General features: G+C 43.6%; 1 protein-coding gene across 3 annotated transcripts in view; it reads left to right on the top strand.

Moving 5' to 3' along the window:
* The window catches only part of LOC146822214 (uncharacterized), a 167,687-nt gene extending 155,780 nt beyond the window's left edge, over positions 1-11,907 (top strand). For all 3 annotated transcript variants that reach the window (XM_085613365.1, XM_085613366.1, XM_085613367.1), the window contains one exon: positions 11,583-11,907. In XM_085613365.1, coding sequence (XP_085469491.1) covers positions 11,583-11,677 — 95 coding nt within the window. In that variant the 3' untranslated portion in view covers positions 11,678-11,907. The remainder of the gene's footprint in view (positions 1-11,582) is intronic.
* The last annotated feature ends 1,860 nt before the right edge of the window (positions 11,908-13,767 follow it).

The following is a 13,767-nucleotide window of genomic DNA, read 5'->3' as shown; positions in this document are numbered from 1 at the left end:
TCTATGATTGAGGATGTCAGAAGTAAAAGTCTGTGATGATTTCTGTGTACCCCCTCCAACCAGGTGCAATCAACTCTGGGTCCCAACAGTGGAACGGTGTCTTGATCCCAGAATGGACGATGTCCGATATTACCTGCTACTGAGTTTTCAGGGAACTCTCTCCGTTGAGGTGCATCAGACTCTGTGCTTCCGTAGCTAACTGCTGCACATGATTATTTGGGTTGGCTTACTGCACTCGGTGGAGCCCACCGCGGTACAACCAACTCTAGGTCCGAACAGTGGAACGGTGTCTTGATTAGGCCTGGGCGAAAATTTCGTTCCGTTCGCGGAAATTGCGATAATTTGACATTTTCGCGTTCCACGGAGAGCGCGAAAATGTCAAAATTTCCGCTTTCCGCAGCTTGGCGATAATTTGTTTCTTGCTCGCGCTGTAAATTAATACGCCTTACCTGAATCCCTGCGTTCGCCGACAAGTTTTCTTGATCCGGTTGCGTTCTCCATGAGATGTTGGATTGTTTTTAGCCATTGCGACAGTTCGCGCCCGCAGTGACGTCATGCGTTGCGCGATCACGTCTTTCTTCTCGCGATCATGCACCGCGAGACAACTCAAAACAAGATGGCCGCGCCCGCACATGGGTAAGTTGGCGACCCGCAACCATGCAGAAAATCTCGCAAACATTCGGGAAAAAAAATTCTGCATCTTCGCGATATTTCCGCTTGTTTGCGATAATTTTAAACATTTTCGCGATAATTTGCGAAAGTGGATTTCGCAAATTCCGCCCACCCCTAGTCTTGATCTCACAATGGATGATGTTAGAACTGCATCTGCGTGTGGAGATGGAGGTACTCCCTTTGACCAGCTGCAACCAACTCTTGCTCCCAACAGTCGAACGGTGTCTTGATGCCATAATGGATAATGTTAGAACTGTATCTTAGAGTGGAGATGAAGGTACTTCCTTTGACCAGGTGGAACCAACTCTAGATTGCAACGTTGTCTTGATTCCACAATGTAAGATGTCCGATATTACATTCTGCCTAATTTTTACAGAACTCCTTCCGTTGAGGTGCATTAGACTCTGTGCTTCTGTGGTTAACTGCTGCACATGATTATTAGGCATGGTGTATTGCAGTTGCTGGAGTACACAGCGAAACAGCATATTCGAAAGGTGAAACGAGGTCCTAATTCTATGATTGAGGATGTCAGAAGTTAAAGTGTGTGATGATTTTTGTGTATAGCTTCTGATGAGGCGCAACCAACTCTAGGTACCCACAGTGGAATGGTGTCTTGATCACACAATGGACGATGTTGAGGTGCATCAGATTCTATGCTTCTGTAGTTAGGTGCTGCACATGGTTATTGGGCTTAGTTGACTGGTATTGCTGCAATACACCGCGGTAGAGCAGGTCCAAACAGTGAAATGGGGTGTTAATTATATGATTGAGGATGTTAGATGTTACAGTTTGTGATGATTTCTGTGTAGCCCCTCCGATGAGGTGCAAGCAACACTAGGTCCCAACAGTGGAATGGTGTGTTGATCCCACAATGGATGATGTTAGAACTGTATCTGAGAGTGGAGATGGAGGTATTCCCTTCTACCAGCCGCAACCAACTCTAGGTTCCAAAAGTAGAACGGTGTGTTGACTCCGCAATGGACAATATTAGAACTGCATTTGAGAGTGGAGATGAAGGTACTCTCTTCGATCAGGTTCATGCAACTTTAGGTCCCAACTGTGGAATGGTGTCTTGATCCCACAATGGATGATGTCCGATATTACCTGCTGCTTGCTTTTTTCAGATGTTTGTGTGTTGAGGTGCATCACAGTCTGTGATTCCATAGCTAACTGCTGCACATGAATATTGGGCTTGGTTGACAGTAGTCGGTGGAGTATACTGTGGTACAGCAGGTGCAAACAGTGAAATGGGGTCTTGATTCTATGATTGAGGATGTCATAAGTTAAAGTCTGTGATGATTTTTGTTTACCCCCTCTGATCAGGTGCATTCAACTCCGTGCTTCCGAATCCAACGGTATGTGGCTGTGAGTTGTGAATGACCACTGGATTTGGTGTAGACTGCAGTTCGCAGGGTTCACAATTTAGATTGCGTGGTGATTGTTTAATTACAGAATCCAGTAGTTAAGTAACTGGATCGTCTATTGAAACATACACAATATTGTTTTAGTATACTTGCTTCAAGACGTTTTTTATATCAGTTATAGGTTCAGTAAAATGACCAAATTTATCTTGGAAGTCCAAAGGAACAGTGAATAGTGTAGACTGTGGAGAGATGAAATCCCAATTCGAATTGTTTTGATTTATTCATTGTAGAGTTCTCTGTAATTTATGTTTTATTTTCTAAAGAGGGAGTGAGAATAAATATTGATGGTTGTGTGTGTGAGAGTACTGCTTTTAATTAACAATGCAGACAGTGTTCACAATTCAGATCGAGTTGCTATTGTAGATAATGCAGTCCTGTAAGAGAAGAGATTGCTGTAGTGTGCTCTTTCTGCACCACTCATACGCATCATTGCAGGCTCTGCACAAGTTTTCTTTGCTTCGTGTATTGCAAACTGTATAGCTCAAGTCAATGCTATGTAACTGTGGGCCCTTGCTGAACGCTCTCTGTGGCCTATGCTGCAGACTTCAGTGTTCACATTTGACATTGAGTCAGTACTGTAGATGATGCAGTCCTGTAGGAAAAGACATTGCTCCAGTGTGCTCTGTCTGCACTACTCATACGCATCATTGCGGGCTCTGCACAAGTTTTTTTTGCTTCTTGTATTGCAAACCGTAGAGCTCAAGTCAATGCCACGTGGCTGTGGGCTCTTGCTGACTGCTCTCTCTGGCCTACACTGCAGACAGCAGTGTTCACAATTCAGATGGAGTCGCTATTGTAGATTAGGTAGTTCTGTAGGAAAAGACATTGCTCCAGTGTGCTCTGTCTGCAGCACTCATACGCATCATTGTAGGCTCTGTACACGTTTTTTTTGCTTCGTGTATTGCAAACTGTAGAAGTCAAGTCAATGCCACGTGGCTGTGGGCCCTTGCTGAACGCTCTCTCTGGCCTATACTGCAGACTTCAGTGTCCACATTTGACATTGAGTCGGTATTGTAGATGATGCAGTCCTGTAGGAAAAGACATTGCTCCAGTGCGCTCTGTCTGCACCAGTGATATGCATCATTGCAGGATCTGCACACGTTTTTTACTTTGTGTATTGCAAACTGTAGAGCTCAAGTGAATGCCAGGTGGCTGTGGGCTCTTGCTGACTGCTCTCTCTGGCCTACACTGCAGACAGCAGTGTTCACAATTCAGATGGAGTCGCTATTGTAGATTAGGTAGTTCTGTAGGAAAAGACATTGCTCCAGTGTGCTCTGTCTGCAGCACTCATACGCATCAGTGTAGGCTCTGTACATGTTTTTTTTGCTTCGTATATTGCAAACTGTAGAGGTCAAGTCAATGCCACGTGGCTGTGGGCCCTTGCTGAACGCTCTCTCTGGCCTATACTGCAGACTTCTGTGTCCACATTTGACATTGAGTCGGTATTATAGATGATGCAGTCCTGTAGAAAAAGATATTGCTCCAGTGCGCTCTGTCTGCACCACTCATATGCATCATTGCAGGCTCTGCACATGTTTTTTTTTTTTGTTTGTGTATTGCAAACTGTAGATCTTAAGTGAATGCCATGTGGCTGTGGGCCCTTGTGACCGCTCACTCTGGCCTACACTGCAGACAGCAGTGTTCACAATTGAGATTGAGTCGCTATTGTAGAGGAGGTAGTCCTGTAGGAAAAGACATTGCTCCAGTGTGTACTGTCTGCACCATGCATATGTATCATTGCAGGCTTTGCACACTCTCTTTTGTTGCTTAGCTGATGACAAACTGGGTAGGTGAAGTCACTTTACATATCTGTGGGTCCTTTGTGACCGCTCTCTATGGCCTACACTGCAGACAGCAGTGTTCATAATTCAGATTGAGTCGGTATTGCAGATGATGCAGTGTTGATGGCAACAGATATTGCTCCTAGTACGGCCTGTCTACAGCACGTATTATCGGTGGCTGTGCACATGCTGAATGCTTTTGATGTGGTTATGTGAGTGCACTAGAACTGATGGAACGTTTATGATATAATCTTTTTGTGTATTATTTCAGATCTATTGATTGTGTGTCAGTGAGTATACCACAAGCTGTTGTTCTTTTACGATGGAATTATTTCTATATTATTTCACATCTACTGTCCCTACCTTACTGCAGCATACATTATTGATTCTTTTAACATTGAATCTGTGTGTGTGATCCAATGATTACTGTTGTAGTTGATGCTAGCAGCAACCATTGCCTGAAGGCTGGTTTATACTTACCGGCCACACATCCAGCACAGACGTCACTGGATATCTCACCATGGTAATAAAAAGGAGTCGAGTGTACGTGCCCATATCCACTTCCACTATCTGTATGTGCATCAATCTACGGAGGATTCGGGGGGGTTTCGGGAGGCTTCTCCCCCCGAGAATATTTTGAAAAAAGAGTGGACAAATGGTGCATTTTTAAGCAAATTTGAGGAAGCAGGAAGGTTAATAAAGCAATAGAATCTAAATATTTATCATTTAAGAAATTGCCAATTTTTATGAGCTATAGAGGACAATCTTTGCGTATATTGATGTTTTCACTTACCCATATTAACTTTTGAACACACTGATGCACTTGTATTGGTTTTAACTATACAATAAATACATTAATTGACTGTGCAGTGCTGTACATCAATATGATGACACTATTTCCTTAAATTAATTTTCTGTTTTCATGCAAGAAACGTTATTTTAAAAAAAAGGGCAGAAAATATGAATGCATTTGAAGTGTTACTCTGTGTAATAAATGCCTGCATGCAACGGCAAAGGCTTCCCATGTTATTGTTTCCCAAAATTCTCGGTAGAAAAGCCATCCCATGTCATCAACAGAGGCTCCCAAGTTATCAGGTATGAACAGATTAACAAACCCTGATAAACGGAAGTGGCTGCAGGGTGTTGATGCAATGGATTCGCCTGCACTAATAGACTCCGTGGATCTGCCTTGGGATGGACATCAAGCCACTAGGCTGGTTCTTGCATTATATACACCTACTGCAGTGGGCACCAGCAAGAAGCCATTAAATCCGACAGATCTCATGCGCTGCGATGACCAGGCTCTTAACATCATGCACATTTGCAGCAGAAAAAAACAGTGATCAGTAATACGTGACACCAAACCTCATACACCGAGTGGATATGTAAGACAGACTTCTGGTCACTAGAGTGACTTTCAGCATCATTTACAACAGCATGGAGCAATAATGGGTTACACCAGACCTCATGCCAAGCAAGACTTGAGGGGAGGTGATGGGTTCAGTCAGCAAGGCCGGTTCTAGACATCATCATGCACAGCACACTTCCTAGAACAGGCAGGGATGAGTTAAATTATTAGACCTAATGTGCTGTGAGGACTCTTTAAGAGGGTTTCAGGGTGCTAGGCTGGCACACATCAGCATGCACAGCAGCGTGTACCAAGGAGCAACGGTGGCTTAAAGCAGATATAATGTGCTCCCAGGACTGTAAAATGGCCTTCAGGTCCCTGGATTGGTGGACAGCAGCGGGCACCAGGGACCCACAATGGGTTAAACCAGGTCTGAGGACATGCTGCAAGGCGCTTTACTAGTTTACAGAGGACTTCAAGGTGTGATGCTGGAGCTTAGCATCATGCACACACAGCAGCAAAGGGTTAAACAACACCTGATGGTCTGTTCCTGCCCTGACTAATCTGCTCACCACACTCTGAAGCTGGAGGGCACTGGGGGAGGGAGAATAGAGTGGGGTGGGGGGGTCTCTTTTCACAGTAGCATAGACTGGACTGGCTCTCAGGGTGACAAATGAGGTCGGACCCCTATGTTTTTGATTAATTTGTTGCGAAGTCAGACTTTTATTTTTGTGTTTTTGTTTGTGAACAAGCTTCTTTGAGGAAAAGTGGTTACAACCCCTACGCTACATACGCATACGTAACCAACGTGTATCATATGAAACCATTACATTTCTTTTATAGTACCTTCCTACCCTTGAATGTGCCTGTAACATCGGCGCACCAAAGATAAATAGGAGAGTGCTTAGTGCTGCAAACCACAGAAAATAAAAGCAGGTTATGAACCACACTATGCACATCAAATCGCATTTTAAAATGCACACCATTTAAAACGAGAAGTGCATCATCACAGCACAGCGTTAACAAATACAACCTCCTCGAGACAAGACCTCTTGAGGGTGTCAGTTCACTGAGCCGCATGGGTTGCAGCTCAGGTCTATGGACAAACATACTTTGGCCTTGATTAGTCAGCCTTAGCCTCACACCATTCATTTAGCAGCCCCCACGCTCACACTATCAAACCCTACACAATTAGAGAAATTGTGCATCAGTGAATTATTTGTACATGTTCTCTTGGTTACCTGCTCAGGGCATCCACATAGATAAATGGACAGGGACAGCGAAATCTTAATAGCAGAGACACATCAAAACATATACCTGCAGAGAAGCACCCGATAAAATGCAATGATTTTCGCATGTTACAGTCTTATCACGGGTAAATGTCGGCCAGCGCTCCTAAAGCTTTCCTGCCATCAGATGCCCAGAAAAATTCATAGTGGGCCATTCAATGGTGCAGATCAGGTTGTAATTGGATTAGCTCCTGCACTGCAAGAAGCAAAAGATTTCACTGACGCGCGGTGTTTAGAGGTTTCTGTCGAGACTACTTCACGTGGTAAATAATGTATTACTTCATCCATCAGTCACACACTCAGTCGATTATATATATATATATATATATATATATATATATATATATATATATATATATATATATATATATATATATATATATATATATATATATATTCACTTAAAAAACCATAGGTTTCACACATGTTATAGTTAGCTGGACATTTCCCTCGTAAAAAACCAATGAAATTCCCCCGTTATAGTTAGTGCAGGCAACTATAACTCACGCGACCGCAATCCTCTGCTGATGACGTCACATATTACATCACTGTATTTAGACACCTATTTACCCATGTCTTCTTCCATTAATCTTTAGCTATACATATATTACAAATATTTATTTTTCAGAAAGACACATACGTAATCAGTGATATAATATCGGACGTCATCAGCAGAGGATTGCGGTCGCGTTAGTTATAGTTGCCTGCACTAACTATAACGGGGGAATTTCATTGGTTTTTTACGAGGGAAATGTCCAGCTAACTATAACATGTGTGAAACCTATGGTTTTTTAAGTGAATTTGCAAGGTTTTTTAAATGCTAATTCCTAACTATAACGTGTGTGAAACCTATCGTTTTTTAAGTGAATTTCTACGTTTTTTTAAATGCTAAGTTATGTGTTTATTAATATTTTATTTTTTTCAGGTTTTTCACCGTGCGCGCACCGTGCGTGCACCGTGCGCTTCGCGCACCATGCGCGTGCTGTGGGCACTCGGTGCGCTTCACGCACCGAGCGCCCACGAACCGTTGTGCGTGACGTGCGTGCACCGTGCGCGCTCCGTGCGCGCACCCCGCGCATTTTAGACAAAAAAATAAATGTTTTTTTCACCCTTGTGGGTCCTTCAGTGACCCCCTGACAAAGGCTAGGGGGTCAGGAACTGTCCACCCTGCCCCCTTTTCACGTTCTCCACCTTTGTTTTTCACTGCCTCAGACTGCGAGAGACAAAATGGCGGCCGCCACTTCCTGATTTCAACCGATTCGAATGTTTACTGACATCTAACAACCGATCAGAATTGCGCTCACGCACGGCAGGGTGCGCGCATATAGATATTGATATGGTTTTAAATGCTATTTTCTCAGGAAATACTGAACAGATTTACACGAGACCTTCAAAAGGCACTTCCTTGACCGTATGGCTACCTCTCTGCCAAATTTCACGTAATTCTGTTCAGCTGTTCGGGCTGTACCTTCGACTAAAGGTCCTATGGAAAAATGCATGGGGAAAACGCGTTTTGGGACCCCCCTTTTTTCTCGGCCCCCCGCTTGACACAGCTACAGCCCGAACGGCTGAACAGAGTTACTTGAAATTTGGCAGAGAGTCTACAGGTCAAGGAAGTGGCTTTTGTAAGTCTGGTGTAAATCTGTTCAGTAGTTCCTGAGAAAATATCATTTAAATCAATATATATATCTGTGGCAGCTTATGGTGCGCTTACCGTGCGCTTACGGTAAGCTTACCGTACGCGTACGGTGCCGTGCGCGAGTGCGATTCTGATTGGCTGTTAGATCTTAGTAAACATTCGAATCGGTCGAAACCAGGAAGCGGCGACCGCCATTTTCTCTCTCACACTGTGAGGGGGGAGGAAAAACAAAGGGTGAAAACATATAAAGACGCAGGTTTGACAGCTCCCAACCACCTAGCCTTGATTATGGTGTCCCTAAAGAACCCCCAAGGCAAAAAATTTAATTTATTTTTTTTTCGAAAAAACGCCGTTTACGCTTAAAAATTAATAATAAAAAAAACAGTATCCACACTTTCCCACCCCCATGTGCAAAAGGTGCCCGCAGGGCACCTTTAGTGCTTGGCATATATTGTGTAAAGAACTTTTAATTGATTACCTTTCATAACGAAGCGCATAATATGTCCTCCGTGAGCGGACGGTGCGCGAAGCGCATCGTGCGTACATTGCCCATCCAGCGTAACGTGGGCACGCGGTGCGCGCACGGAACGAACTGCGTTAAGTGGACGCGCACGCCACGAACGGCGTAAAGTAACTTAGCATTTAAAAAACCGTACAAATTCACTGAAAAAAACATAGGTTTCACACACGTTATAGTTAGGAATTAGCATTTAAAAAACCTTGCAAATTCAGTGAAAAAACCATAGGTTTCACACATGCTATAGTTAGCTGGAGATTTTACTCATAAAAAACCAATGAAATTCCCCCGTTATAGTTAGTGCAGGCAACTATAACTCACGCGACCGCAATCCTCTGCTGATGACATATGTGTCTTTATGAAAAAAAAATATTTGTAATATATGTATAGCTAAAATTTAATGGAAGAAGACATGGGCAAATAAGTGTCTAAATACAGTATTAGCATCAGCAGAGGATTGCGGTCGCGTGAGTTATAGTTGCCTGCACTAACTATAACGGGGGAATTTCATTGGTTTTTTATGAGTAAAATCTCCAGCTAACTATAGCATGTGTGAAACCTATGGTTTTTTCACTGAATATATATATATATATCCAATACGAGGATTCTAATGATTAATACAGCAGTTTTGTGGCAAACATTCGTGCACTGTTGTGCATCTGTTTTCTTAATAACTGAATCAGTCGAAGACAACTGAGGAACCAGATGTAACATCATCGGTCGTCTTCATCAAGAATGATGTGCGCAAATAGTGCTGTCAGATCCTTATTACAGTAAGGGCTCCTACTGGCTCGTACTGGCTTTAAGTCGGTGCCTAAATTATTTGTCACATACAACAAACAGAGCCAAGAGTTTTGGGTGTGACTGTAAACAGACTCAAATAAATGCTTCTGTGGGTGTTAAACAAATAAAAACTTCCTGGGTGTTCAGTGCTTTGTTGTGTGGCATTTAGCTTATGTGTGTGTCCGGGACATCTGGTGCGATGACAAGTCAAATGTAAATGGCTGTCAATGAAGGACATGAAACATTTTTAGCATTTTGTGAGTTGTTGCAGCAAATTGATCCTACTGTGAAAAGCAGTATATCTATCATGCTTAGAACCAGCGGTGGTCGGAATGCTTGAGGGAGGGGGGGGTCGCAGGTGGGGAATAAAACAATCAGTGGCGGCCGGCATGCTGGAGGGAGGGAGAGAGGTCGCGGGTGGGGAATAAAACAATTAAAATAAAACTTACCTGAGTGCCGGGTACCGCATTGCCTCAGCTCCTGGCCCGTCACGCTGTACTGGTGAAGGAAGTAGCCAGCAGGCAGCTTCCCTCCCCTACGCAAGCCAATCGCATTGATGCAATGGCAGCGTTGTGATTGGTAGGCGCAGCGGGAGAGCGCCCCAGCCGGGAAATTTCCTCTGCATAGAGAAAAAGGGCGAGTGGGCGGGGTTGCGTGAGGGCGGGGGGAGTGGCTTACCCACTGTTGTGGGTACTGACTGTGTGGTCGGCCCTGGAGCCGACCTAACAGTCAGTACCCACAACAGTGGGCAAGCCACTCCCCCCTGCCCTCGAGCAGGACCGCCCACCCGCCCCCCCCCCAACTAGGCACAGAGGCACTTCTGCTTTCTCGCAATGCGAGTAGGCAGAAACATAAATGGTAGTTTTTACCGTTTATGTTTCTGCCTTCTTGCACCGCGAGAAAGCAGTGGGGCGACGCCCCCATGCCCCAGTGGGGGAGCCGCCACTGCCCACTGGCCTGTTGTTAATTAATGGTAAACGTGGGCTAGGCGTGATCAATTTTCAGCTGGCATCAACCGCGTTGTCGGCCCACCTTGGCACCTCTGCTCCGGATGCCTTTGAGCAGGATCCTCATGGTGCAGTGGGGTGATGTATGATGTAGGGCATTGGTTGAAGGATGTGGAGGGGCGGTCAGACCTTTTCATCCCCCAACAATGCACAAAATGGCGGGCTCCTTCACCCAAGCCTCACAGCCCTAGATCTTGAGTGAGCAAGGAGAATGCAACACTCCTACCATCACCTATCCAGTTGCTCGACCCAATAGTCGGAGGCTCACAGAGGGCGCAAATGAATCAGATAGGTAGCCTGTAGTCCTCAGGATCCCACCTTGGCTCCAGAGCAGTGTCGGGAGAGGCAGCAGAGTCCCGTTCTGGGAGCAAGGAAACCGGTGCTATTAGAGGACCAGGCTGCGATCCATACTAGAGGTAACGTAGGCAAAAGCATCACCTTCATCATGGGGCAAACAGAGTACGGCTAAACAGTGATATTTTCAAATCGTGATGCCTAGTCCGGGAGCCTCTTACAGACTCTCCCATCCGGCGGTCATCTTTACAGTGATCATCTATTGAGTTTACACTGTAAAGCTTGCCTTTGCTGCATAAACTGTACATCTACTCTCTTTTTCACTCTAAAGATAATCTATTGAGTTTACACTGCAAAGCTTGCCTCTGCATATATTATAAGGCTGCTCCCTTTACACTCCAATGATAATCTTTTGAATTTACACTGTAAAGCTTGCATTTGATGTATACACTTTACAGTTGCTCAATGTTCTTTACACTCTAAAGCTGATCTCTAACATTTACACTGTAAATCTCACACCGTAAAGCTGTTTTATGTTCTCTATACTCTAACCTGATCTATGGAGTCGCCATTGAAAAGCACACCTATGTTGTGTGCAGCAGGACACAACTCTTTTTTTACACCCTGAAGTAGACCTTTCCTGTTTACAGTACAATATGTTGCTTTCACCGTAAAGCTCCTCTCCGTTGCTCTATGATGTATGATGAAGTTGGGAGGTCTTGGATAAAATATTGTACTTTTCTATTCTTGTGCACCTCAGAAATGATGATCGCAGTACTTATTTCACATCTGCTCTCTTTGACTCAGTCTTTCTGTTTCTGTTTGTAGGACTTCGAATCCCTGATGATGACCTCAGTGAAAGGATGTCTGATAACTATCAGCAAGAGACAGTTTGTGCTGACACTGACATAAAGATGCCATGATAAGATCAACATACATTGACTATTACCACAAAGTAACTGGAAGTCAAGGGGTACACCTGGACGGGTTTGTCAAGACTGTGGAAATGGGCCAGTTAGAAATAATTCCTTGTTTATTTTTCATTTTACTCTAAAACCCCACACAGCCCTTGTCCAATCATAAGTAAGCAACTGTTTTCACTTCAGCCTCACAATGGAAAACATGTTTCAAATTAAACTTGCTCCCTGCTCCATCCTGTCTCTGTTTTATTCCATTTCTTGAAAAAACAAACTCAACTTGTTTGAATATGTAACCTTTTTAATGAAATGCTACATAGAAACCAGTTGCAAGAAAGAATGCCAATACAAGGTCACCTTAAATGTAGTTCAACCACATGGGACTGATTATGTTTTCTAATTACTTTGGAAATCAAATGTTTACACAAGAACAGCTCATCCCTGAATAGCACATGCATAAATGAATATACTAAAAAAACAAATAGATTATTATTTTCTCTCTCTCTCTCTCTCTCTTTCTCTCTCTCTCTCTCTCTCTTTCTCTCTCTCATTCCATATCAAAATTACAGCTCTACAAATATGACACCTCCTGAAATACATAGAGCATATCCAAATCATTATAACAAGTGATACACAAAGCCAAGGCCATGCAAATTGTAAATCTTGCTTTAAATTAACATGAATTAACACAATACTAGGATTCCAAAGAAACGATCTAAAAAAATGAGTTCCTTAGCCCAAACACCTGGAGACATGTTGAAAACATAGTCCCAGAGAGCTGATGCTTTTACATTTACATGATCAATGAAAGATGATGCAGGTTATTATATTGATGCTTATGTGAAAACCTTTCATATTTCAGTTTCATTTAAAACAGAGGATTTCAAATTGTGGAACCTGCCTCTGTGCAGAGGGGGACAGATAGGGAAGGTGAGTTCAACAATTGACACGCTATTTTCAGCTGCAGCAGGCAAGCCAGCCCAACTGACAGTGCACATACCAAAACAGGCTTGATGCACACAAAGATAGTGGTCGGTATGCACTCATATTTGGGCAGCAGCACTGCAAGCTTCAATCACTTAACAGGAGCAGCAGGAGAGAAGGGTTCCTTCACACATATAACAAGTACAACTTGAACCGCTGCAGTTAAAGCTTCCCTCAAATGTAGCACAAGTATAACCCAGGCAGCAGGAGTGTTAAATCCATCACACACAAAACAAGTGCAGCATTGAAGCACCTGCACTGTAAACTTCCTTCACTCTCCATTGTCTCTCACACATGCACAGGCACACACACATTCACACCATATCATAAAAACAGTAATGTAAACTTCCTTTATACTCAGAACCGATACAAGAGAAGAAACAAAAGTGTAAATGCGCCCCATACGCATGAGCAAAGCACAGGGCAGCAGCAGCAGTATAGTCTCTCCCATGCAGAGATAAGCCCCAACATCTTCCCACAGGAAACCAGGAACATAAAGTTTCCAGAACATTCTCAAGAGAAGTCAAAGGCAGATATCTCGCTGATCAGGCTCTAGTCCACACCTGAAATACCACCCTAAAGAAAGAGTGGACTGCACCTTGCGCCACTTACGTGAAAACCATATTGGGCCTTGGTCCCATTGCTCCTTTAAAACATTTTTTTTTTAGAGGGGAAGACCTACTCACCAACACAACATTGTTAATTTTTTTCATATGGTAAATTTCCTACTTCCACTGCCTTACGGCTAGCATTCAACAATCAGTGTTTGATCCTCACAAAATTGGTGAGGCATGACCAAACCAGTTTTAACTGTAGAGGGGCTGGATACTGAAAGGTTTGAAGACCAATGAACAAAAATGCTCTGAGCAACAACTGACTGATCAGAGGCTCCATTGCAGCTTCAACTTGAATCTCCTTTACTGAATTCTAACAGCAAAGTAACACAAAACATCACCCCACATGAATGAAAAGGAAGAATGCATAAAGTAACAAGCATATAAGGTCAAGGTGACACTCCTGTTATGGTCCTCACAATGTCATAACCAATTAGAGGACACAGTCACATATAACTATATCTGCACCGCAGCAAAACTCCGTGCTAGACCTGTCAG

The sequence above is a fragment of the Triturus cristatus genome, chromosome 6 (genome assembly GCF_964204655.1).
Source record: "Triturus cristatus chromosome 6, aTriCri1.1, whole genome shotgun sequence".
In the NCBI taxonomy this organism is placed as follows: Eukaryota; Metazoa; Chordata; class Amphibia; order Caudata; family Salamandridae; genus Triturus; species Triturus cristatus.
This window is presented reverse-complemented; position numbering and strand designations above follow the sequence as displayed.